The sequence below is a fragment of the Corvus moneduloides genome, chromosome 9 (genome assembly GCF_009650955.1).
Source record: "Corvus moneduloides isolate bCorMon1 chromosome 9, bCorMon1.pri, whole genome shotgun sequence".
NCBI lineage: Eukaryota > Metazoa > Chordata > Aves > Passeriformes > Corvidae > Corvus > Corvus moneduloides.
This window is the reverse complement of record NC_045484.1, coordinates 26,523,698-26,551,408: the sequence shown is the minus strand read 5'-3', so window position 1 is coordinate 26,551,408 and position 27,711 is coordinate 26,523,698. Positions and strand designations below refer to the sequence as shown.

The window sequence follows — 27,711 nt, the reverse complement described above, 5'->3', positions numbered from 1 at the left end:
ATGTAACTTCTAAGAAAATCCTACAGTAACATTATTATTAAAATCTCTAAATGCTACTGGAGTTAACCAAATTCTCTGGATAACTGATAAAATGGAAAGTTACATCATTTGCTTTCCATTGCCCAAGAGAATTAGTTTTTGAAAATAAGCTTGTAAGGAATGTATTTACAAGGAAGTCTAACTATAAAAAAAGTCTGCAGTGTACAGTGAAACTTTGATTTGCGTAACATAAGCTGAAGTTGGTAGTGTTTAGGACGTAGTTTCTTACAGTGGTGTGTTTACTTGAGGTATACACAATAAATAGTTTGCTCTAATTTACTGGTCAAATGTATAATATAGTTTGGAGATTAGCAGCCTTAAGCCTTTGGAAATGTTACCAGCACAGAAAAGTATGAGTTTAGTCGAGTGTTTCCACTCCAGACCAAACAGCCCAAACGTTATTCACACTTTCGTGTTCCTTTGATGTTGATGTAGTTACATGTCAATCAAGAGCAAAATTTATCACACTGGCTTAGAGATTAAAGCATGTAACTACCCAGTTAAGCTCTGCTATTCATAACATATAAGCAAAAGAGGAGGATCTGAGTGTATCATTAGCATTACACTCTCTGGTTTATGTTTCTAGTCTCACAAATAGAGAACAGCCCTTCTCAATACTGAAAAAACAGTAGCAAATGAGCTGTTGTCATCTGTCTTTCAGATTTTGGCTTACATATCTGTCAATTTTAGGCAAAACAAAATCCTACACACAGTTTTCCCTGATCCAGCTGTCACTTACGTACTGATAACATTAACCCATCTATCTGCAAAATATTACATCTATTTGGCTTTATGCTTTTGAATGGTAATTTAATCTGCTAAATATCAGTACTGACATCTTACATTTAATTGCTGCAGTCCCTGCATTAAATCTACTCATTGCACAAAATTTCTAAAACAATTTTATTTTTCTTGTAGGCAGTGGACCAATCTTCTACCTTTTGTCTTGACTGTGGAGTTAATTTACAATTGCTTTGTGTGTTTTAGCTTGAATCTTCTACATCCACAAATCCTTAACTGTAGTACTGTAGTACTTTAAACATTTCAGGGGATAATCAGTGTGGTGTCAGCTGGTGCAGTGTGAAGCATAGGTAATACTCTGCAGTGTGATTGATCTCAGTGGTGCTTGGCTGACTGAAGTGATGGCTGTCATTTCTGTTCCCAGCAGCAACATGGGCATGTTCTGTACTGTGAGTGCTCAGACTGTGTAATTACTTTTTGGAAATGTTCATTTTTTTTCATGCACAGAGAAACTCTGCAGTATGCAATCTGCCATTGTCTGGGTTTTTTGAATGTGTTTAGTGATCCTGTGTCAGGATTCCTGATGTTAAGAAATTCAGACACCTAGGTACAGAGTCTGGGGAGAGGGACAGATTAGTAGACATATATATGTATATAGATGTGTGTGTGTGCACCCTCAGGAAAAAAATCCAGGTGTCAAAAAATGACCTTTATGGGAAAATCAAGATATATGGTAGCTGTAAATCAGATTTACTTCACAGTGAAGGCATTGCCTAAGGCATAATAATGTCTGCAGGAACAATGCCTCCACTTAGGCAAGCTATGAGCAGGGAGCCCTGTGGAAAGGCTAGGAAGTATTACAGGCTGTGGAGAACTCTCTGGTACCATGTATCAGTGTGTTTAAATGGGAAATCAATAGACTTCATATTCCATGCAATTAAAATTATTTATTTATGCTTAAGCCGTGCCAACCAAAGCATGAGTTAAAAAGGAATTTTGGTTTCTGAAGGGTTCATATTTTCAACCTTTTCTTTGCAAACTTGAAAGCCAGAAAGTTCCTGTATTTTGCTGTTTCCTTGTTGGCTTTTATTTTTTTTACTAAAGCTCAAGGAACCCATGCAAGTTCTTAACTCCAGGGTATGGAGCTTTATTGAAAAAAAACCCAAACAAGAGATTGGAAAATGATGGCAGCTAGTAAAACTGAATTCGTTTTCTAGAGCTTGCCATATTTGAAAAGACTAAGTAGACAAGCAGAAAATGAGAAAGGATCATCTTGCAAGCAGATAGGCCCTGTTTATCTAAAGTGGGACAAGGAAAACTTTTATCCCATATAACTTTTACTTTTGGATGGCATTTGAATTGGCCTTGAGTGTTTGGCAGCTCATCTGTTGAGCCATCTGTTTCAGATTATGCATGCTCGGAGGGCGCATTGCACCCAGGCTTACAGTTCCCCTGAACACGAGAAATTTGAATTGGCTTTGCAGTTAAGTGATCAGTAAGCATGGATGTGCATGTACATATGCATGACACATCTAAATTAACTCTGTTTATTTGGGACAAATTGAAGCATTCACACAGCTGGAAAAACCTGAGGGAGCTTAGAAGGGGAAAGCCTTAGGCCTTGTTCACTGTCCTGTGCCCCCTGTCACTGCTCAAGCAAGGCAAAACAAGAGAGAAGCACTTAAGGTCCAGGAAATTTCTCTTCTAGGCTGAAAAGTTCTGAATGAACTAAGAGGTAATATACTACCGAGTTTTACAGCCCCTTTAAACAGTGTCTTAAAGGGATTGTAGGGTAGAGAAATTGCAATTTGGCTCCCTCCTGTTAATGAATCATCTCCAGTCCCATCACAGTGCCAGAGATGAACTGGGTAGTGAATCAGAAAGCTATAACCAACTCCTTGAGAGTTTTTGTTATGCCTAAGTACATCATAGCCAGGAAAGAGGATTTGATCCATAAACTTTAATGGTGCATTATGTGAATCTTATATTATTTATGGCATACTAGTAGCACTTATCTTTTTCGTGTTATCTGCGTTGAACATACTTTTTTTTTTTTAAGAATATACTGCTTGTTCCACCCCTCCCTTTTCCTTCCTTTCCCCAGAATGCTGACTCAATTCCTTTTACTCTTTCAGTCAGCTTGCGGTTTTAGGCATTTCCTTGTCCAGTTTTCAGGGGGACACTTTGCTTCCCTCTCATGAGCACTGTGCAGAGCTCTTGTAGCTGTTGAATCTCATGCTGGCTGGAGATGGAGGAGATTTCTTCGCAAGCAGTACAGACTGACATAAGACCATCTGCTCTTCATGAAATTCCCTGAACCTGTGGACTTGGATAGCAGTTGTGTATAAGAAGAAAATTTGGCTCACGTAGTGCAGTGATGGAAGGAATGGTAAATCTAGAACCAAGCGGGAGATTTGAGAGATAAATGCAGTTTTGTCACAGATTCTCTTTCTAGATAATTATAGCTCTTTTTTACAGCTTTTCACATTAAGCAGACCCTCAGACTGCATTATTAGCAAAGTTTGAGTCCTCTGGTAATAAGGATCAGACTTTAGTATAGTTTATAATAAATTGTGAACAGAACATTGACCAAATGTAGATATATTGTATTGTTCAGGCAGATCTTATTCAATGTGCATGAATCCTTAATTATGACATTAGATTGAGCTTGGAAATATTTCTTCTTGCTTCAAGTAGCACACATAGTTCATTTAATCAAATAACTACAAATGTGCAATTAAATGTGCAACATCTAAAATTTGAGGCATTTTACTTTTTGTAATATATTTAATCTGCTCATCTGATCAAAAGTCGATCTTCATATTACACTGCTTATTCAAGTATAAAATTCTAGTAGTTTTTAAATTAGTAATCCCCAAAGAGCTACAGGAATTGATGAACATTATTCCATCAATGTTAAAAAATTGAGTCACATGAAAGAAAAAAGAAGTCTAATTAAAATTTTTTCCTTGTTAAATCCTGTTAGGTGTTTTCCTCATATGAGAAATTTCTGAAGTTACTGCAAAGCTGTAAGGGTGGGGATGAGAACTGCAGATATATATAAAAGTCAGCTGTATGGTAATGGTAAAGGGAGAGACAGATTCTGTGCTGGTTTTAGAATCTGCAAAGGACATGTGTGCTATATTTTGGGCAAGAGAACTCTTTTAGCCTAATGCCATCTGGGCTGGCTTTCATCTCTGCCAGTTGTTATACAGCCCAAGCTGCCTGTCCTGCCCCTACCACATTTCTTGAAGTAGAAATTAAATTAAAAATACAGTAATTTCCTGTAGCCTGGAAACTTATCCATGAAGTGACTTAGAAACCCAAGGAAGCAATCCGAGCTTCTATCAGAGACTTTGATCAGAAGTTTCCTCATCCATGTCCTGAAGCAATCTTTGGATACTTTTCCCCTTGCAAACCTCACTGGCAGAAAAAAGTCCTGGCTGTAGGATCTGCTTCAAGTTGTTGTCCAATGCACATGGTAAATACAGTTAAAACACGCATTAAAACCTCCACACACTCCCACCTAAGGTCTTCTGTTTCATTCTTTTAATTAGTAACTATATACCTGTATTTATAAACATGACAATACAGGTTTTCCTGCCCTTGATGTCTACAAGGTACCTGCATGGTTTGTGTTTTTGGGCTGGCAGTTGTGCCATCTAGCACAACATGGATCTGTTCTGCAGTCATGTGTAGGAGACCCACAGCTAATTTTTAGCTTGGGATTTACTCCCTACTTAGAAGAATTGGAGTTGAGCTAAATTAAGCAACTCATCTATATATTCATTTTATGGTTAACGAAATAGCTCTACTGATGATTTTGGAGGGTTTTTTCCTCATGCTCATCTGTATCTATGTAATTTACCATCATTAATGCTATCACAAGGAAAGGAGAGAGAAATTCATTAAACCATTTTGTACAGATATTTCTGTAAGGAAAAACATTACAGTAAACTTGATTTCAACAGGAACAAATTATGTATCTTCACTAAGCCTAAAGAGACTGACAATCAAGAATGTTTCAGTTTTGGATGCAAGTTGAATGTCTTTTGAATCATGGAGATTCTTTCAAGAAGAAAACATTCTCTGTGTCTGCAAAACTCATCCAGTTATCTGACCTTACCTACCTTATATGGCTTCTGGCTCTGTTTTATACCTAAAACCTTGATACTTTTCTCCTTTGGAGCTCAGTGTTCTTTGTGTCATTTTTATACCTGATACATATTTGTCTTGGGAGCACCTTGGGGGGGAGGGGTTGTCCTTCTAGAGAAGGTCAAATTTGTTTATCACTGAACTGATTCAACAAATTGAATTGATATGGGGATCTGAAAAATCTTGGTGGTTTGATACTTGTGCATCATCATCAATAATTTTTGTAATCTGATGTAGATATGTATAAATAACATTCTTCAATTGCTTCTCACATGTTGTGAATCTCATTTAAATTAGTATTGCCAATAACAGTGGGAGTTAACAGTCTTTCAGATTCTGCAGTGCATTTTTAAGAACAGAATATATTTTAATGGAATTTTATTTGTAAAGAGAACAAGTTTGATTGAAAAACTGTTGTGAAGCTACTGAATCCATGATGTATTTTTCAAAGTCATAGTGATGATTACACTGGAATTATTTACCACAGCTGTTTTAAATGCTACTAAAAGTCATTTGAAGAAGCATTTTTTTTTATGAATGGTCACCAGACTTGCAGATCTGCAGTTGTTATATAGCTATATCTGTTTATAGCTGTATCAGCTTCACCTGTTCAACAGGTGAGATATCTTTTATTACAGATAACAGGACAGGAACATAAGGTGGCACAGAGGCAAGCAAGTCCTTGTCAGCTGATAGAGTTCAAATTCCATTAATATCCTTTTGCATCTGATCAGTCACATGCACACCTTAACAATTCCATTGAGGCTGAATCACTGCTGCATTACTTCTGCAACTTAATCTTTAAAAAAACCCAAACAAAATCAGTCAACCAACCAAACAAGTAAATAAATCAATCATTAAGCAAATAACTTAGTCATATTTAAGGATATTTCATGTTTTAATTGCGTTATGTGTGCAATCAAATGAGAACATACTTTGAATTGTGAACTATTTACTGCACTTGTACTTTACAGCAATAAAAGAATATTCAGTCTTTAATACTTAGCAATGATATTTATTGTATGTGTCTAAAATATTTTTCATAAAGGCAAATATTTTAGGTGCTATCTCACTGGTCAAGTTACATTTATTATTGATAGTACCAACCTGTTGTAGAAGAATGAAAAAGTGTAATTACATGTCAGTTATTCAGGAGTTCAAAAAACAAAGAGAGGTTTTAAGGGAACATCCCTTAGTCTTATGTGTTGACAACAGTGGGATTATATGTTTTGCACTTAAAGGAACATTTTGCCTGCTAATATTGTGCAACAGTTGGCCAAGCAACAGAACAGATTCCACTCCGTGCTACAGGGCCATAAATCAAAAAAAAAAAAAAAATCCCACATGGTGGTTTCTCATTTATGGACATACAGCAGGATTATGCTTCTGAGAAAGGGAAGTACAGCTGAAAGAGCATTTGTGGAAATTCTTTCTGCCTGCAGAAAGAGCCCTGCAATTTGGCATTTGATAGCTTTCACAAAGTGCAACCTGCAGGCTCCCTTACAGCTCTCAGCGCTGATACAGATGTAGGCAAGTAATGCTTTGCTCTTGCTTCTCACTGTATTTGTCAATAATTTTTTTCTACAGCAGCAAAAACACAGTTTTAAATGTCACTTGGTCAAGTTTAACTAAAATGGTCAAATCAGCTCTGTCCTTGTCTACTCTGAGGGCTAAATCATTAGCACCTTTTCAAATATAATTGGTTTTCCACCATTGTTGAGGCTTTTGACTCATCTTCTCACTGGACCTTTGGCACTCACTACCTTAACGCAGCTGAGATCTCTGTTCTGCCACTGCAGCTCCCATCCCTGAGAGACTTCATTGCTGAAAGCTAGTGGAACGTGATTTACATTTAGGAAAAGTTTTAACTACTAGTATAAAATTAAACATAAATACTATGTTGGTACCTGAATTGTTGCCCAGCCTGAAGACTGGGTTGCAGTAGTAGGCTACTGTGATTTGTGAAAGTTATTTTCTGTCTTATGACCAATGTTACTTTCTGAACCATTTTGACATTATTATGATTGTAATCAAGTCTAGAAGATAATGAAAGAAATTGGAGAAGCTAAGAATGTATAAGAAGATGAAAATAATTGGGAGGACAGGTAAGGAAATCTCAGAAGAAACACTTCCTAGTATCAAGAGCTACAGTAATGCTATAAAAAATGGCCTTTTGCTATAGACAGTCATGAGTTTGTCTTAAAGACAAACCATTTAATGAGAAGAAAAAATACCAAATCCTCTTTTATCTAATTATTTCATGTATCTTAAAATCTGAAATTAATTAATAATCTTTGTGAAGGGCAGAGTGAACTAATTCTAAGTTAGGAGAATGTTGGGAATTTAGTGTGTAGATTATACTTTTTAATATTTTCTGTTTTCTTAAAACATAATAATCTATTGTTTCAAAAAGATGAGCAATGTGTTCCCTGAATTTATAGTATAGACAACATGCCTAAGGAAACAGGGAACAGAAGAAACTGTTGGTAAAAGCTTTTCTGTCTGCTCCTTTGTAAACATACTAGTTTTCAATCCTCATTTTGGTTTAATGTACACCACACACTATGATATTGATGTGTTTAATTTATAATGAAGACTGATGCTGTTTCAGCAGTAGTATTGCTTGTTCTATTTCTGTCAGAGTATGTATTAAGCTGTTGAAGGAACAGCAAAATCTCCAACTGCTACATTAGCTGGACATGTCAAATTAATGCCTATTGAAGATTTTTCTGGGTTTCAAATATGGTCTTGAATGAAAAATGTCACTCTGCTGTCAGTCATCCAGCTAAATATCTAGAGGTCAAGCTGACGTCTTGTGTATATTTACATTTTCTCTTATTCTTTTGCAACATGTGGTGTAGCCCCATGAAACTGGCTAATATAAAAAAGTTTGAGAAAATATGCTTACAGTCTTAATGAAAAGATAAATTGTGTGTGTTTTAAAATAGCACAGACAGATCTGTAGTGCTGCATTTTAGATTTGCCAACTTTTCCATCAAATATGGTTAAAGAGATTCACTCAAGCCCTATTCAGGTTACTTTCAATTTTAACATTCTCGTAATAAAAAATCAAGATGGTTCTTGCTAATTACTACAGTTCAAAAATAATTTTAGCCTTTGGAATTCTGAATACTGGCAATATAGATGACATCATTTTACAAAACAAAGAGGTACAATTATTCCATACTGTACTCTGTTTCTGCCAGATGAAGAAGTTAAATTCAGATATATTCAAATATTTCTGAACATCTGAACAGAAAACACTTTAGAGATGAAGAAATATGTAAAGTTACCTTAATATCCTCGTTTGTGTTTCTTTAATACTGCTACAGATTTGTATAAATTTGATCATCCCACAACCCATTTTGAAATACTTTCAAGGCTGGTATAGCTTTGAAAGTCTGCAAACCACCTTAAGAAGCCAAGAGCACAGCACAACATGAGTTAGCAGATAATTCCTATGCAGCTTTCATAATGATCAATGTACACACCCTAGTAACTAGACATCTTCCTAGAAAATGCACTGTAGGACTCACAGATTACGTATTTTATGGAAAGAAACCCATAAATTAACATCTCTACAGAAGGACTGTTGGAGTCTGGCTAGATGATTGTAGTGTTCTCTTGTGGCCTTAAAACATAGCAGCCTATCTGTAACCCTTTGTCTAGAAAACTTGCAGCTGCATAAAATGTAAAGGGCACACAAAGCATATCCTGGGGTGTATTTCTAGATAAATGCACCCCTGCAGTCGTGACTTCCTAAACCAACTTGTGTCACTAGTCCTGGAAAGGACTCTGAGATTTCTGATAAAAGGTTGCCTTAGTCCAAAGGTCGTCAAAGTTCATATGATGATCTTCTTTATTTCTCAGGAGGGATCTCTTGGTAACCTAGGTGTGGGAAATGCTGTTTTGTATCAGGAGCATGGGTGTTGCTTGGCTCTCTGAAACCTGTGCAATGTAAGACAGTCTGTTTGCCTGTGGCCAGGTTCCCCTGCATTATATTCTTTGATACATTTTTGGCCAGGATTTTGTGTGTTGATGTATATGGTTCCTTTTGTTCTTTAAGACTCAAAGTGGCTTAATCCTTCTGACCTTTAAGTGCTTGATTCTGTATGTGCAATGCTGGAGCTACTGCTGTGCTCTGCACTGGAATTCCAGAGAGCTGGGTACCTCATTTCATGCTCAGGAATGCAGGAGGCAGGACTGAGTCATTCTTCTCTCAGCCTCCGGACTGCTCATGGGCTGTAGTAACACTGTTCCTAGAACGAGCAGAGCAAGTCGTACTAAATGCCTGTGTGCTGTTTTGGGCTTCCTGTGCGCTGATCCACAGGGTAAACAAAGCTCTAAGAAAGGAAGGGATGGACACTTGAGATATTATTTCCAGGGAGACCAGTGGATATGATTAAAATGTTAGCAGCTTTACTAACAAACATATTTGGAGATCGTAAGAGATTTATAAACCAGAGGTCGTTAGTGTTTGACTCGGACTGGTGTAGGGCCTTTCTATGCTATCTTCCCGCAGCACATTTTCAAATTCAACTGTACCAGAGCAAGTCACTTCATACTCTTGCACAGTGGCTCACTGTGGGGATTTGCACCAAAAAGGTTGTGCTGCTGCTCTGCTGGCTGCACTGCTGCAAGGCCCAGTCTTCATTAGCCATTTGGCTAGTTTTGATTTGTCAGCAGTCCCTTGTTTGTCCAGTGTTGACATAACCTTGTGCATTGTACTTATAAAGAAACAATAAAGAGCACTGAGATCCGGTACCTATTTGTCAAAATGCCGGTACTTAGAATCATAGAAAATCCTATTATACTTACAAATAAAAGCATGCTAATACTGTTTTCCATGTCCCTTGGGTATCAAGTGTACTGGAATAGAGGATCTTATGACAAAAAAATCAACATACAGCAGTTATTACAGAGCAGATTACAGATAAACACATTTCCTGCAGGAGAATCCCTGTTGAATGTGAAAAGATATAAAATGTAACTGTTAAAGTTCTTGCAGTTTGTTGACCTTTTGACTTTCTTGTATTCCTTAACAAGCTTTCCCAAAAACCCAGCACAGAATCCCACCATTCCTTAGACAATTTACAGAAGATATTGCAAAAGGTCAAGATTCATGGGGTCAGCAAAGGAAGAGACAGAACAATGGGGTTTCCACTGAGGAGCAAATAAGAGGAGAGGTATGTTTAGAAAGTCCCCCTGTTCCAGATTTCAGGAGCTCTTCCACCCTAGTCAAGCCCTGGTGAGCTGCTTATGGCTAAGCCAAGACGGTCATTGGAGGGCATTGTTTTGCAAACCTGCCAACAGTTTTGAGTAAATTTTAATAGCTGTGATTTTGCTCTTGACAGAAAGTAAGTATGAAGTCCAGTTTCATGGTCCAATGTCAGGTGATAACATTTCAATTCCAGCTGAGAAGCAGAGAGCTGTTTTCTTCTGGGAGCTGTCATTGTAGATTTGTGAAAATCTGCAGTACAATCATTCACCATCAGCAGGTTGACAAGTGCTGTTGTAATTGTTATGGAGATGTCTGAGCTGGTTGCTTTAACTCAGGTGGTTGGAGGCATCCAGGACAATTTGTCTGTGAGATGCACAGAGTGATCAACAACAGCACAGATCTACGTGACCACAATAATTCAGTGTTGATTATATGGAACTCATTATTATTTTAATTTGTAGAGGCCACAGTGGTTACACTGAGTGATTCTTGCCCTCTGACTGTGGACACAGTGGTCATGCCTGATGACTGTGACTATGCACAGCCAGGGTGAAGGTACATAACCACGTACCTGGCACTGCCTGCTTGTTCCTGAGCTGAAAGTGCAACTTGGAGTCTGCTGCAGCAGCTTCGGAGAACACTGTGGAAAGGCTCTCTGGATGCAGACTGCTGTGCACTTCACAGTTTGAGGGAGCAAAACTGGGGGGGGGGGGGTGGTGTTGTGTTTATTTTCTAAGCCAAAGGCTTCAGGAAGGTCAGGCCCTCAGGAGCAGTGATTCGGCTGGAGCAGACCTCCCTCCCTTGTCAGAACAGACAAGTGTTCTGCTCAGAGGGGACTAGGGGCTTTTAACTGTGCTCTGGGTGACACAGCTCTGCTGGCTGACCTGCACAAGTCCCTTGACTCATCACCCTTATTCCACAACATTTCTGCAGCTTTGGGTCTCTTCCTGGACCTGATGGGAAATACTCGATGCAACACCCAGGAGAGAAAGGGAACAGCAGCAAAAACACTGCTGAGCCAGATAGCCTGCCCACAAAATCCTGCTCACAGCAGCTCTCGGTATCAAGCCTCTAGCTCCAGAGCCAGGTCCTAGTCCCTGTTTTGCATTTTCCTTCTATTTGCAGTGAGAACACATCAGCCTGGGTGTAACCTCTCTCCTGAGAGGCCACCAGCCCTGCCAAGCTGCAGCAAAACTGAGACGACAGAAACAACTGACAGAGCAAAGGGCACCCACATGAGCTCATGGCAGCTCAGAAACCCAGGCCCTTCAAATACCTACTGAGGGCCCCCTCCAAAAAATACTGTTTTCCACAGGAGACACCACTTTAGTTTTACAATCTTCTGGTTTAATTTCCAGGTATTAATTATTCTGGGATTGTATTCCAATTTTAATCAAAGAAGAAAAAATCAGCCTAGAAATACAGTCTGTGCTATTTTCCAGGGATTTTGCTTTTGAGAGAAGTGTGAGGTGGAGTAGAGATGTGACAGTGAGTATGTGAATGGTGTGAATATTTTTATATCTATTCTGTTTGCTTTTTATATTCTTCCCCTCGATATCTTCTTTTTCTTGCTGAAAAAATGACTGAGAAACAGGTCAGTAAAGCAGAGTTTCTGTAAAACCTTTATTAAAGAATAGGTGGGAAGGAGGAATCCCATATTTCATGACAGATGATGAGCACTAGCAGCTCAGGATGACTGCCAGCTGAGGAATGACAGGATGCAGAGGTGGGGCATGAGCATACAACTGAGCTGAGGAGGACAAAAACAATGCAGAGGGGTAGAGAATTACAAACAGAGAAAGAAAACAAAGCATGTTGGGAAAGCTTTCCAGTAATGAAGTATGACTTCAGTTAATTTCCTCTTATTGGTCTGAATGCATATTTCAAGTTTAAATGTGTGCCTAATCTTGGGGTAAAGTATAAAAATAGGAACGTTTTCCCTGATGTATGCTGTGGTAGTGCAGAACTCAGAGTAGGAGTGGAAATAAGCCAGTGGGAGGAGGTGAGCAGGTACAGGAGGAGCAGGAAAACGGGTGGTGACACGAGTATCGCTTACAGCGACAATTGTTTCCAATGGGTTTGGAGAACGTGGTGCAGTTTACTCCCCACTCCAGCTTGCTCCCTGTGATGTCTCATAGGTTCTCCCACCATAAGAGTTGCTCATCCCTTTCTTCTGGTTACCCTCCCCCAGAAGAGCCACTGTGCTCTGAGTACAAGCAGACAGACAGAAGGACGTGTACAGCCATGAGTTGCCTGGGCAGGCATCTAATTTCCTGTGAGTGGAGGGAAGCAGGAGGCCGAGCCCAGGGGAGCTCCTCGCTGCTGTGAGGATGCCTCAGGTCAGGACATCCTGCTGGGCTCATGTGCTGCTTCCTCCTGGGCCTTGTGCCCAATTCTTTTGCAACTGAGCCCAGACCTGCTTCACCTCGTGTTTTGGGACTTCCCTCACCTGTGTCATTACTAATCTGGAGAACTGTAACCGTTTGCCATGCTGGAAGCATCCCCAGCAGAAGCAGGGCCAACAGGGAAGGTGAGGGAGAGGCCGGGATCTGGCAGTGGGGGATGCTGGTCACCGTGTCAGGCCGAGGATTCCGGGTCCGGGTTTTCGCTGCAGCTGCCTCGAGCAGGCTCCGGCTCCCGCGCTCCGCGCCCGGTTTTGCGCGCGGCTGCGCTGCCGTGTGCCGCGGGGGAGGCTCCGGCTCCGTCCGGCGGGCGGGCGCGGATCCGGTGCCGGGATTTGCCCGGGGCCGGCTGGGGAAGTTGCCGAAGTTGTGCGGCAGTGGCGGGGCCCGGCGCGTCCTTCCTGCGGCCCGGCCGGGGGGATGGAACAGCATGGCCGCGCGCCTCTCCCTGGCACAGGTACCGCCGCCGCGCGTCCGGGCACGGCGCGGGGCCGCCGCCGCGGGGCTGCCCGGGGGGCCCGCGCTTTGTGCGGCCGCCGCCGCCGCCCCGCAGCGCTGCCCCGCCGCTGTCAGGTGGCGGCGGGGCGGGGGTGTGTCCGTGTCTGCGGGAGGGAGGAAGGGAGGGAGAACGGCAGCGAGGGGCTGCGGGAGAGCAGCCGTGACCCGCGAGCCGGGGGTGCCAAGGGTGGGGAACGGGGTCCCGCCCGGCCGCAGGTGCCTCTGCCCGGGGCTGGGGAGACCCGGCTGGGGAGCGGCCCTGGGCGGGCGGGGCTGCGCCGGCGGCGGTCGCGGTCCGTCTTTTGTCTCTGTAGGACTCGGGGCATCGGGCTGGAGCCCAGCGAACCCCGTCCCGTGAACGCCGAGGGCGGGCCGTGCGCTCGGGGAGCGTTCGCGAAGGGGCCGAAAGGCGATAGCGCCGGGTTGAGGTGTCCGTGCCCGGTGCCAGCCCCGCGGCCGCCGGGTGCCCTCCCGACAGCGCGGGCACACCCGGCATCGAGGGGTTCTCCGGGGCAGCGGGGCCATGGGCAGGTGACCCTGGGAGGGACAGACGAATTCCTTGTTTTAACAGAAAGCCGTCTCCGCAGGTACTGCTTGCAAGTCGTTTTACCTTGGTTTTGGTGGGCCCCGTGGTGAGGGGACACTGTTGTCACACAGTGCCCATACAGGGGTCTCATAGTGAAGAGTAGTGCAGGTGATAGCCCTAAAACTTGGAGACTCTTGGCACTGTTTCATGCTCGGGTGATCTCACTTCACCTCAATCCTTACTGCTCACATTTTTTCCTGACGGTAATGGAATCACTTCACACAGGTTATTCTATACCGTTAGGACCATGCCTTATTCCCCAGAGCTGTGGTAGCTAATGAACTGACACTTTTTGATACTTTTTAATTTCATTTAGCAGTGACATGAGAAATTTTCATTCCTACCTGACATAAGGCTGAGGTGGGCCTATTGGTGCATCCTTCTGGCTTGGGATGCTTCAATCTGATAGCCAGTTGTGATATTTACAGAAAGTAAAGCTGGTAAATAAGCTTAATGAATTTCTTAAGCACATGGAAGTAAACTTAAAAAGCTGGCAGCAAGGCTGCTCAATTTGCAGTTACTTACATAGTTCTCTTTTGAGAGTATTATCAACTATTTCAAGGAAAGAAAGGAAAATAGTTCAGTGAAAAGGTGAACGAATGTGTGGGGAAAACAAATGTGTCTTTAAGAGTCTAAAGGTATAGAGTTATGACGTACAGTACTTTTGGTGAAAGCTTGCTTTATATTAAAATCGCTAAGTTAGCCTTGTCTGAGTCTCTTTTTCAACAGCCTTCAAGTAAACAAAAAAGCTTTAAGGCATCTGCTTACTGAAGGGAAAGAAGTTCTCACAGAGCTGTTCTGGCTCTTCATTTGGGGAGAGAAGTGAGGTGTCAGCTCTGGTGTGTTCTACAGCAAGACATTGTTGCTTACAGGCTGTGTAATCCTTTCATTGTAGAATTTATTTACTTTTTTTGGTCACATGGATGGGGGACTAAATACAAATGTGATAATGTTGACAGAAGCAGAAAAATTGCCAGTATCCTTAAAACCATTGTGGTTGCAGCTTACATCAGTGGTTAAACTGAGGGAGCTATTTCTGTGTTTACCATTTGTGTGGGGATTTCTTTTTTTGGCTTATTTGTTTTTTCTTCTTGTGTTGCATAAGAATCATCTTAGAAAGCCAAGCAAGCCTGTAGATAATTTTTTCCAATGTAGGTTCTAATATGTGGAATTTTAGGGTTATAAAAAGTCCTCCCAAGTGGTGAAGTGTTCAGAATCTGTTGAAGAGCATGAGGAAGTGAAAATGAGGGCGTGGGGGTGGGGAGTGCAGTGGTGGCTGCACCGAGATCAGTTACTGACACCAGCAGTAAAGGTGTGCAGATGGGCACGATCTGCTGTAGGGCACATGCAGAGAGCAAGAGGCGCATGAACCTGCACTCAGACTCACTGTTGGGTCCGATTTTCTGTTCCCTTTCCTGTGTTTGGTTTGACAGTACTGCAGCATGGCTGGGGCGTTGAGTATTTCAAATGAGATGAGGGTATTTTCAGATGACTTTGCAGCTGCTATGTCTGAGAGGGCTGCACATCCTTTATTTGAATATCAAAGCTGTAATTTCAGTAATTTGAAACTTTTTGGTGCTAATTGTATTCTTCTGACAGATTAGTAAAAATACTTCAGGACTGTGTAGCTGTAGTGAAATTTATTACACCAAGTATGCTTGAGGAAGGGTTGCAAACTGAAGGTGATTATCTCCCCCTCCTCTCTCCCTGCAAGTAGTAGTCTGAAGTATCTTTCATCTCCTCATTTTGAACCCATTCTGCAACATCTTGTTGCCACTTGCATTTGCTCAGTGAGTGTTACGGTCTGAGCATGACTGGGAATTTAATGTGGAACTTCTAAGGGAACTTCTACCACGGGAGTGTTTTGTTGTGGTTGCCTTTAGTTGGAAACAAGCAAACAACAGCAGCGAGAAGGAACTGTCCAATCTCACAGATTGTCATCTGTTGTTGGAAAAGTCAAATTAAGCTGTAACCAACAGAAGGGGTTGAATGTTTTGACCCTCCAAGGATGGTTGCTTATCTGACCTATTTCATATGGGGAATTTAGGGAGGAAGAATAGAAAACTGAAGATGTGGAAAATGGATGTTGAGAATGGGGAAGAGGTGTTTCTTGAAAGGTGGGCTAATGTGGACATGCAGTAACTTCTTGTTGTTCTTGAAAATTGAACTTGTGGTTTATTCTGAAAAACTGGCTGTGATTGAAGGGGAAGCTTGCAGTTCAGGGAAGCACTGTAAAGAAATATTCAAGAAGAAAAGGAAGATTACTGTGTTTGTCTTCCTGATGAAATGCTTTTTGTAAGAAATGTAGTAGTTGTCTTGAAGTAGTTACGAGCTACTTTGGTAAATGAGACAAAATCGTGTAATATCAATTTGTATCCTAATTAGCTGCAAGTCTCATTTTAGACTTGAGTATTGTGTTGCAGAGTTGAGAATGCTGTGCTGTGTTGTTGAAGGAAAACATGGAGTATTACACTGAGGCCGAGCTGGATGGATTCCTGTCTCGTGCACACATTGCCAGGATTAATGTCTTGTTACTGGAATACACAGGATCCAAATACTTGCAGTATGAATGATACCCTCATTGTAACTCACATGTTATGTATAAAGTAAGCCAGAGATTTTGAGGTCTCCGGCAAACTTCTGATTTCTTCTTTTTTTTTTTTAAAGGAATAAGCAAAATGATCAAATTAAGATCATAGTTTGTTATTTTTAGTGGAATGAGGAACCTGTTGTTCCTCTTTCTGTCCTGCAGATGAAGAAACCAGCGTATGCCTGTGTGTGTTAAACCTGCATTTAGAGGAGGCTGACTGCTCTTAAAGCAGATAGAACCTAATTTTTTTGATTAGTATTGCATCCACCATGTTAGAGAGAAGCTGCCTATAAAAAGGCAGTGAAGCTACTCTTTGATGTTGTAAAGGCTTTGTTCAGTACTGATTAGAAGATGGTGAAGATCTTCTGTGGCAATTTGAAAATTAAATGGAACCATTTCTAATTATGCAGCGGCAGACATCTCTGCAGAGAGAAGACAGCAGTTCTTGTGTCTGCTTCAGCTGTTCAATGGGAAAGAAAGTGCTCAATTTTGAAGTACTTGGTAATAATTGTATAGAAATTTATAGAAAATATTTTCTTTCCTTTTGTTATTGCTGTAGGAGACGTTCTTGGTTATATAATTGAAAGTGGTAGAAAGCTTTACGCTGAAACACTTTAGGTGAGACAATAAAGCAATAGAGGAAAAAGAGAGAAGTTGATTATTGTTTTGAAATGGCATTGTAAGGAAACCAGCTTGCCTTGAACTTACCCGCTTTTTGACTGGCTGACTACGGGAAGAACATTTAAGGCCAGATTGTGTCTTTTGGAAACTCTTAAAATGAGTCCTAGAGCTGTGATAGAATACAGTATCTTGGATTTTAATCAGGATAGAATAGCTTGTTTCTCTCCTGCTATCTCATTGGGGTTGGAGGGGGAAATTACTTTTGTTTTTCTCAATGGACAGCTTTTGTTTGTTTGTTTTTAAGCCTTTTTGGAAGGAAGGTTGTGGCTGGATGGGTGGACAGACTGGTAATAGTATCTTACTACACCTAAATGCAAATGTGCCAGAGGCATGAAAACATGGGGGTTGATTGACAACAGAAGATGAAAAAGATGGGTATCCCTGAAGGTGTTTTTTATTTCCTAGGTTAGCATTCTAGGGTTCATAGGTTTGTATCAAAGGTTGTAATTACTACAACACCTTTTACCCTTATGAAGTGATCAACTTTGAAATGGAGCCATAATCAAGTCTTTCTATTTTTGTACGCTGTGGAATCTGACCTTTTCTCCCTCCCTCATTTTGCATTTAAAACAAATGCTGTTTTGCAAATGGCTGTTACAAATCCCATGAAAAGAATTTTGCCAGGTAAATTCTATGGCAGCCCTTGGAAAGGTGTTGAACAGTATTTTTTTTCTTATCCCAGAAGAATATCCTAGAGTTTGTTTGCATCTGTTGGTTTATTGTGGGATATACTTTGAAGGAAGAACAAGTCTATTAGTAGTAAAATAGTCTGGGAAACTTTTTTATTACTGTTACTCTGTTCACAGGAAATTCCAGTTACTGCACTGATGCTGATATTAAAATGAATATTGGAAACACTAATGAAATAAATAAGAATTATTGGCGCGTCCTCTTAAGTACTGAATGAAAAGATTGTTTTGCACTTAGTGTTTCCATTGCAGGACTTCAACACGATGTTTCCTGGCCTGGAGTGACAATGATCAGTTTGGCTGTAATAAGGAAGCATTTGGCTGAACAGAGGGTGACATTGGGCAAGAGGGATGATGCACAAGAATCAATGGTTCCAGGGGCTGCCTTGGCCAGCTCCGTTCTACTTTTCTGCTCACGGCTTTAATTTTTGTCCTGTGCCTAGACTTTTACATTCTAATGAAGTAACACTTAGTAAGTCAAATATTTGAGTATTTGGGAGAACTACCGCTCTAGGTTGCTGAGTGGGAAAAGAAAGCATGTGAGGTTTAGGTAAGAAAATGCAGCGTGCTGTGGAGTGCTGGAAAGCAATTGAAAGTTGTTCATTGTATTGGTGTTGTGGTAGTCTGAGGGCTGGCAAAAGCTGAATATATTTTGTTAGGCTATTTTAAGGGATGTGTAACTGCATGCTTAGTTGATGGCTGAAATAATAAAAGTCTTTGGGTACCAGAGCAAAGTCAGAGCAAGGTTAAGCTATAAAAATTGAGGTATTGCAGTGAATACCAGTGATGGTTTCCCAGCATATGTAATTTTTCATGTCTGGCTATGGGAGAGGTATTTCCCACCCACCTCCCAGCAATCAAATAAAACCTTACCAGCTGTGTGTCTCTGTTGTTGCCCCCTCCCCCCAAACACCAAAAAAACCCCAAAACCAAACAACAACAACAAAACCCCACCAAACACAAAACCAAAAAGTCAGCTAGAAAATCAGAAGCTGAGTCTCTGGGGCAGTGTACTTGCTGAATAAGCTCTGATGGAAGCTCTCCTGTTATTTCTAGCTGTACTTTATGATTTGCCTTTTAGGACATTCTGGTGATGCTGCACACTTTCTGTAATTGCACAAGATCACACTAAACTAATTTCTACCAAACATCTTCTCTTAGTCTTTTCTGATAATCAGTACCTGTGAACATGGAGTACTCAGCCAAAAGAGCAGCTGTATTAGCTATTGCTCTAGGAAAATGGATGTGGTTTTATTTAAGCTGTCACCATTTATACAATCTGTAGTAAAGGTTTTTACAAATATGTAATTGACAACCTATATGATCACTGTTGGTTTCCATATTTCCATTTGAACATCTAAATGTTAAATCCAGAGATGCTACTTTGTTGGATTCTGTTTGTACAAAGGTCGGCACATCCTGGGGTTTGAGATCATGTTCCTCTTAAGGGGGAGAACTCTGATTTTGGGTAATATTTGAAGTTACGTGCTCTGGGCTTTTTTAGTAAGTATTGTGTAAGTAGCTTGTATTATGCTCAGTTGTTCCCACAGTTGTGAGGGCAATAAATACACTGTGAGTTCTAGGGTTATCCTCTGCATAAATGCCTTTGGTTCACACAACATGCGCTTCATTAAAACATTTTCTGATTTTGTGCCTGTTTTTACACTGGGGAAGAGAGGTAACCCTAACACTTCATTTCTTGCCAGTCTGTTGGGGAAGGGTGTCTAGTGTAGGCCAAGAGATTAAGTTTTGCATTGTTTCAGCTCTCTAGATTTTTTTTTTTTTAATTTCTAAGAATAATTTAAAAATAAAGAAAGAGCCTTTTCCAAAGAAGCTGTTTTGTCCTTGTCCACTTAACTTTAGGTGAGCCCTGAATGTCTAGTAGATGGCAGTGGAATGAAGGCAGAAGTTATCCCCAAAAAGGGTTCAAGTTACAAAACCCAAAGTTAGAATATTACTCTGTTTTAATGTGGCACCGTTGCTGTGGATTTAGTTGTGAATCCAGGGATTAATTTGAGTAACTGAAAATTTTACAGACTGGTTGCATATGACACTAAATTCTAAAGAATGATGCAGTGGATAGTGAAATAAAATTATATTGCTTTGTACTCTAATATTAGAGAGCACTTCCTAGCCTGAGTTGTTTCAGGTTTCTGCTTTTGCCCGTAGGCTATGTTGCCTAAGAGTTCCTGTTTCACACAGCCTCACCTGGTGACCTGGCTGAGGGAAATCTGATCTGGGGTGGTGTCAATGACTGCAAAACAAGAAGTCAGTCTTCTAAAAGTTACAGCACGAAGAGCTGTCCTAGTCCTCATCATTGTACAGAATAAATCCTTAATGCTTCTTTGAAGAGCATTGGAGAGTGTTTTATATCTTTGTTTGTCCAGGGAGAGGGAAATTAAAATCTGGATCTTCAGGGCTAATTTTCTCTCTGTATCTCTTTTACAGCTATCGAGTGCAAATCCTGTGTATGAGAAATTCTATCGACAGGTATGTATGTTCTGAAAGAACAGACCTCATTTGGATTTTAAAGAATTTATATTCTTTTGCTACTGGCTCAGCCTGGCCAACAGTGTGTAAACAAAAAAAGCTCAAGAAAAATTATAGTACTTTAAAATGTATTTTTATAGTAGCTAACCCTTAGGTCTGAGCTCTATTGGTATAAATTTAATATTGGTTGTAAGAGGACCCTTATTTTTAGGGAGCTGCTAGGTGTGTATGACATACATCACTTGACAGTTGTAATAGACTGTGAGGTCTTGGTATGGAGCAAATTCTTTAAAAATGCTGTATTAATATAGTCTTTGTTGCTTTTTACAAGTGAAGATGAATTTCTTGCGTTTGTAGCTCAGTTAGCATCATGTAAGACTTGTATCTCACTCAGAATATCCCCAGAGTTGATCACAGGATATTGTAAGGAGAGAAATTTGAATAGAAGGCCACTGAATGTGAAAAGAGTGCAGTAGTTCTTGCAGCTTCACTCAACAGATGCAAAAATGATGTAAAAATAAAGAATACTTATAAATAAAATATAAGAACATAGATTTTATTTTTACTTGTCTTCTATATTTTGACCCAGCTATACTAAGGTGTCTTAATTCCTATAAATACAACTTTTTAAAAAAAATAGCTGTTTCACCTATTCTATAATAGCAGTATTTTCTGTCATGTACATAATGTATTTCATTCTACAAATGTAATGTAAAAACTTTCAAGAAAGTTAAACTACTTGACTGTATAAAACAATTAAAAATAATTTAATTTTATAATAGACCTGATGAGTAATTGATGAACCCTGTAAAAAGACAACCTCATAGGAAGGTTTTTTTTCCTTTGTGCAACTGGTAATGTTCCTGTCTGTTTGTCCTAAGACAGGTTACAGTGTCTATGGCTTCCTTATTTAGGAGCTTCTTTTGTGTGTCAACATCAGAATGTAAACTTATCTGCTGGGGAAGGGACAAGGCTGTGATTTCTCTCCATGCTCTATTTTTGGATTGTGCTTAGAGGATTAGTCCCATTATCAAGTGCAAAAAATAGCAGTTCAAATGTATCAGCCTATGATGCCTGAAGAATCTGAGCTTTCCATTGTACTTTAATAAGGGCTTTTCTCCACTGCAGGAGAGTAGCAGATTTAAAATTGCTGAACAAGAAGAGAGAGTTTACCTTGATCTAAGTTCAGATGGCTTCTGGTGGCTGAAGGAGAAAGTATCATCCTCACAAAGTTTTCCTTCAGATGGACAAATCCACTGTGTGTTTCTCTCTAGGCATTGGATTAAAAACCTTAGGAGAGTCCCTTATCATAAGATACCATTGTAAGGGCACAAGAAAAGGCTGGGAATGATTGTTCTGCACATTGTGTTTCCTGGCTCAGTCCTTCTGACTCTCACTGTCAGGTACAACCTTTGCCATATGCCTGCCTGTCTCTTCCTCCTGACAAAAGTTGCTTAACCACTGAAGTGTGGAGCAAAAGCTTGGATAAAGAAACTGAATTGAAGCACAAATGTGATACTGGTTCCTAAGTCAGTATCTTCCATTTGTTGGAATACTGTGAATCCTAGTGAAACTGGAGCACTGTTTGTTGTCCAGCGGTTTCAGTAGTGTACAGGAACAGGGATTCCTTAAACATGATGTTACTGTTAGTGAAGTGGTGCCAATATGGATTTGTTTTCCAGAGGATTATTTTTCAGACTTGCTCAGATGAACTGTTTGCTGCAAGCATTTTTCCTAAAGAGGAGCTTTCAAACGTGTCTAAAGACTTCCAGTTCCACTAGGGAACTTTGCCCTTCCATTTCTCAGATAAGGAGATGACAACTTTCAGAACAGAAACATTCGAAAGACATTTCCCACTTTGTCTTACTGTGCTGGTGGAATGTGCTTTTATATGAATAAATTCATCACCTGAAGCAGCTCTGATGCTGAGCACACTTCCAGTTCTATCACAAACTTAAAGGGATTCATCTGGCAAAAGGTGTGTTGTGAGATGGGTGTAAATCCTGGCCTTTGTACTTAGAATGAGATTGGAATCTCAACTTTTCAATAGGGACTCTGTTCTTTCAAATAAGTATTTTTATGTTTAACCTTTTATAGACTGACTCAAAGCAGGGTGAGGTTAAAGCATAGTTTTAAATACGTGTCATAAAGCACTAGGAAATTACTTAATCACATGGTGCAGTGCAGCAGGGAAGCAGTGCTGGATTAGTGATGAATCCTGAGCTGAAGCACTTCTCCCTGTTACCTTCTGACCTAATCACGTCAGATATGTTTGTAACTTCTGATAATTCCTGGTCCTACAAAAGACAGGCTGTAACAAGGGAGTTGTTGGCTGATGCAGCTGTGGAAACAGCTTCTTGCATATCAGGGAAAAAGCTCTGCCAAGCTGGTGTATAACTGACCAGCACCAGCAATCATCCCAGTGCAATAATCAAACATAAGTACCCCCACCCCAGCATTCAAGATTCAGTAATTTGTAAAGAAATGGAAATCAGCCCTTTAAAAAAATAGTTACAAAATAGTTTAAAAATTTAGATAATTAATTGCACAAAAAGAAACTAGATCAGTACTGGGTTAAGTAAGAATCCTGCTTAAACCCCTTAAAGTCACCTTCCTCTGGCTTGGACTTGGGGAAATAAAAAGTAAACACAGCTGATACTGTGGTGTTTTGTGACATTCTTGAAAGAGAAGTCCTAGGCTGGAGGTTTTCTGAGTAGATGCCAAGATTGTTGTGCTCACTTATGTGCAAGATCAACTCTGCTATTTGAAAAGGGGGTTTGGCAACTTTGTGCCTATAGATGAACAGCTCTCCTGTAACTCAATTAGCCTAATTGCTAACTGTAACCTTATTGGCCTGACCAGGGCATCCTCAATTACGGGAAAAACCCTCTCCTAATTAAAATCATACCGGTTATGTTGAAAACAAAAGATGTTTTCACTTTCATATTAAATTATGCTTTTGGGATTGCTTTCAGAGTGTTTTGTTCCCTTTTAGAAGTGTTGACAGACAGCTGCTGCAGCATTCTTTCCAAATGATAAATTCCCCACAGTCTTTCAGGAGCCAGTTCTAATCCCATCTTGGGAAGCTGTTAGCTTTGAGCACCTTGTGTATGCTGCACCTGTGAACTTGGGCAGTTGGTTTTGTGTTCCAAACACAATATTGAATATATAGTGCAGTTAGCAGCAGCAGCAGCATACCTGTGGGATGTAGTAAGGCTGACAGTCTGAATTGACTGAAGATACCCTTCGTCCTGTTTTCCATCCTGTGCCCTTTTTGAGGATCCTTTTCTTTAGGCTCTCAAGGACTCTCTGCTCTTTCTCTCTTGCCCTTGTCCTTACATCACCTTACATGTAGGTGATGTAAATTTTCCTTCTTTCTTTTCCCACTTGAAGGGTTTAGTTTAGGTACCATTTCTGCTTAGGAACTTGAATAACTCTGTATTTTAATGATCTCCCTATTGATCCAGGGAGAAATTTGTGCTGGTTGGTATTCTGCCAATATCATCAACTTCTTCATTGTGTAAGTTTCATTTTGGGGAGTAAGTATTTCCTTTTGCTGTGGTGGTAAAGGTATCTTCGAAGCAGAGCCTTCTTTTTCAGATCCTAACAGTAATGAATGGAGAGATGAACAGTGAAATGTAATAAAACCCTGGAGTTCTCTGTTCTTAACAATCACATGTTTTGATGGCATCAGGAAGAAAAGCCTGTGATTAGGAAGGGCTAATTAGATAGGTTCAGAAGATCATCCTCAAAGTGACTTTTAACTTGAGCATTCTTCTTTGACAGCTTTTTGAGAGCCTGTGTAAAGAGATGGCATCAATTCAAAAGCTAGTTGGTCATGTGAGGGTTTTTTTCTCCCCCAGGTTGACTCTGCTAATGCTGGAAGAGTATTAGCTTCTGATGCAGCTGTTTTCCTGAAAAAGTCTGGATTGACAGATTTGGTACTTGGAAAGGTATTTAATGACAATTATTTAATTTATTTAATTATCCTGTCTTCTTGCTTCAGTTAGTATCCTGTTTAAATTAAAATACTTAGTAGTACTACAGGATACATGATCTTCCCTAATGTATTTTCAGTTGTTCTATCCAATAGTTTCCAACTTCAGAATCCTTGCTTATTCTACTATGTGTTTAGCTTGTGGTGGAAATTGAAACGATATTTATATTTGTCATCACAAATAAGTGCTATCAGGGGAGTTAAGATGTGAACTTTCCTCCAAGAGGCCATTGTAAATGGAGGGAGGACTTGCCAGCTTCCTCTCCGTGCTGTGAACACTTTGTCTCTGTTATTTTTATGTTTTAGATTTGGGACCTAGCTGATACTGATGGCAAAGGTATCCTGAACAAACAGGTATGATTATTTATGTGGTGTATGACTCTAACCATTACCCAGCCTTGAAACAAGATGAAAGTTGAATTTTTTTGGTTCAGGAAAGCAGTTTTTCTAACAGATTTTTCTAACAGATTTTTCTGATTTTAACTGGCTATGTAATTCCCGTTTGAGTGGAAGCTACAATAAATTAAACAGCCTTCAGCTGCCTCATCAGCTTTTCTCCAGGTTGTAAAATGGACTGATGTGTAGCTGTGCAATCTGCTGAGAAGTAATTTAAGGTTTAATGTACTGTATTTACTAAGAAGGTGACTTTTTCCTCATAATCTTGTAGGAAACAATGCAGAAATTAAAATTCTTGTAAAATCTTCAAAATTCTTATTTCTTTGATTTTGGTGGACTTGACATTAGTACATTATTTTTGGAGTTGTCCTTCCCAAGGTGTGGCAATGAGCAGTGCGGGGACAGACTTTATCTCAGTACTGCCACCACAAGCTCTAATGTGTGTTGCTGTTTGATTTGAAACATAGTTCCTTAAATAACAGTCTGTAGAGAGGGAACTGCTTCTTCCCATGGTAGGAAGAGGAGGAGGTTGTAATGCCTACCAAACAATTTTGGGGTATTTTGGGCTTCTTTTGGTTCATTTTTCTGTTTCCCTCTGCTTCCATCAACCATGTTTGGGATCAGCTGAGTTCCTCCAAGATAAATGGCTGTAATTGCACTTCAAATTTGCACTGTTCTGTCATAGAAGAACAGAGTGCTGAGAATGACTACGCTGGCCAGGAAGTTACCAATTTCTTGGAAAATTAATTGCAAAATTTGTCTTGCTGGAGTAATCCAGCAGTTGTTGGCTGCTGCTTTCTGTCATTTTCTGACCCCCTTTGAAGCCATGTGCAACTTTTCATATATACAGCAATACTAGAAAAGCTCTTAATTCTTCTGAAATTTTAGGGTTTTTTTTAAATTATATTTTTATATAATAAATCCTTCAAAATTTCTCTTTTTTCCCTGTAGGAATTTTTTGTGGCTTTGCGACTTGTAGCGTGTGCACAGAATGGATTGGATGTTTCCCTGAATAGTCTTAACTTGCCTGTTCCTCCACCAAGATTTGTAAGATTTCTTTTTTAATTGAACATATTAGTAAGAACTGCTTTTAAGTGAACAATTAGAAGGGTTTGATAGAAATACCAAACACTTCAGAGGATGATGTTGTAGGGCAGTGGGGCCCTACAACAGAGAAAAATCAGCAATGTGGAATAAGCTGCTACATGTTCTAGTGGGCATTTGAATATAAAATCGTGTATAATTTGAAGATATGTGATATTTGTTCTATTAGTGTTTTCCTTAATGGAATAAACATTTCAGATTTTTTGCTCTAAATTTTGGTATGAATGACTAAAATGCAGTTCTGGCTTTGAGAAGCACCTTCTTAAGTAAGGGGGTGGTTTTGCAAAGTCAGAATCATTTCTCTTTTAATGTGTTTGGTGGTTTTTTTCCTTGTTTTTCCTTAGACTGATACTAGTAGTCCTTTGCTACTCAGTGGAACAGCACCAAGTGATCTACCATGGGCTGTAAAGGTAAACTAAATGTTAGCTGTTAGCTAGAACTGTTACCTGCTTTGCAGGAAAACATGTCTTTCTGAGAAAAATCTAATGCTACATTTCTAAAGTATCATAGTTACCATTCCTGTCAAATCTGTAATTGGGCTAATCAACCTAATTTAATGAGAACACTTGACCCTTGGGAAATCTCTTCATGTTTAGAAATTTAAAATAAAGAAAAAAAAAGGGTTTGTTACCTGAAGCCATGAAAGTAATTGAAGAAGAAATCTCAGAGGGTTTTGATGAGTCTCTGACTTAAAAATAATATCTTTTTGATGTTTTCTTATAAGCATCAGGAACTGCAATGTGTGTTTATTAAAAAAAAGTTCACACTTTTGAAAGAACTACTGCTTCTTAGGCTATGAGTGTGACTGTTAGCATAAGTAATATTTTCTTTTGCCCCTGCAGCTGGAAGACAAGGTCAAGTATGATGCTATTTTTGACAGCCTAAATCCAGTGAATGGACTGTTGTCAGGGGATAAGGTGAAACCTGTGCTCCTTAACTCAAAACTGCCAGTGGATATCTTGGGACGGGTAAGAATATCTTTCTTATTAATTGTCAGTTGACAAATAATATGTGTGCTGCACTCAGCAGTACCTGTTTTTCAAACTAAAGATTTTTAGTGATGAGCCTAACTATTAAATAAGATCTTAGGAGTGCAACTATTAAACTGAAAAATAAAATTTCTTTTGCTATTTGGATAGATCACCTCCAACTGCAGTGTATCAGTTAACACTTGGGTCAGGGCAGGGTGCCTCTGTCTCCAATTTAAGAATCTCTGCTTTTGCATGGTTTATGTGAATTTACATTGCTCACTGAAAACTAATGCTGTTAATCTTAATAGAATTTGAGACATGGTAGAGGGAGGCTGTTCTCACATTTGTTTTTAATGAGGTTTTAAGTAGGAAACTGCAGCAGTTTAGTCAAAGATCCCTATATTCTGCGTTTTATTGGTAGGTGTGGGAACTGAGTGATATTGACCGTGATGGAATGTTGGATCGAGATGAGTTTGCAGTTGTAAGTATCTTCTACCTCTTGGGCTTTTGAAAGCCTGGTTTAAAATAGATGCACTGTGTATTAATTTATGACTGTGTGGTTCATTTATTATCTTTATTTAGAGTCTTTAATCAAGTTTTACTGCTGTTTAATGTTTCTGTCAATTTTTTAAATGTTTCTCAGTACACAGCAGTAACTTTCTTTGTGGGTTAAATGAGCCGTTAAAAACTTACACCTGAGATCTGCTGTCCCATGAGACACTGAGTGTTTTCAGTGAGTTTTACCTTAACCTTCAGTATTTATAGAGCTTGAATGCCTCAAGGTATCCTTGAGAAAAGTTCATAGTAAGTTAGAATTTTAACACTATTAATGCCAGGACTGATGAAATAATGTAAGAAATGCTAAATAAGAGAAGGCCACAACAAAAGAATTAGCTGCTAAGTGGAGCAATTTGTGGAAAAAATGGTGATAAAGTGTTTGAAGTCTTCTTTCAAATAAAATTCCACAAGTACTGGTGCAAGCTTGGAGAACTATTTTAATGTTCTAAAAGATACTGAACTTCACTTGCTAAGCACTGAACCTCAAAAGAAAGTAGTAACGAAAAACACGATTTAGAAGGCAATGAGCTGCATCAGTTGAGGGGCTTGTAAAGGGGAAACAAAATGAAAAAATGCTACAAAGTTATTTGTTA

At 39.8% G+C, this 27,711-nt stretch overlaps 1 protein-coding gene across 6 annotated transcripts in view; it reads left to right on the top strand.

Annotated features, from left to right (window-relative positions):
• Nucleotides 1–27,711, top strand: part of EPS15 (epidermal growth factor receptor pathway substrate 15) — a 67,830-nt gene that overhangs the window by 6,965 nt on the left and 33,154 nt on the right. For 3 of the 6 annotated variants that reach the window (XM_032117336.1, XM_032117331.1, XM_032117332.1), the window contains exons 1-8: nt 12,705–13,015; nt 20,051–20,092; nt 23,956–24,045; nt 24,396–24,443; nt 25,437–25,532; nt 25,934–25,999; nt 26,432–26,557; nt 26,982–27,041. In XM_032117336.1, the coding sequence (XP_031973227.1) occupies nt 12,719–13,015; nt 20,051–20,092; nt 23,956–24,045; nt 24,396–24,443; nt 25,437–25,532; nt 25,934–25,999; nt 26,432–26,557; nt 26,982–27,041 (825 nt within the window). In that variant the 5' untranslated portion in view covers nt 12,705–12,718. The other 3 variants (XM_032117333.1, XM_032117334.1, XM_032117335.1) reach the window with 2 other exon arrangements.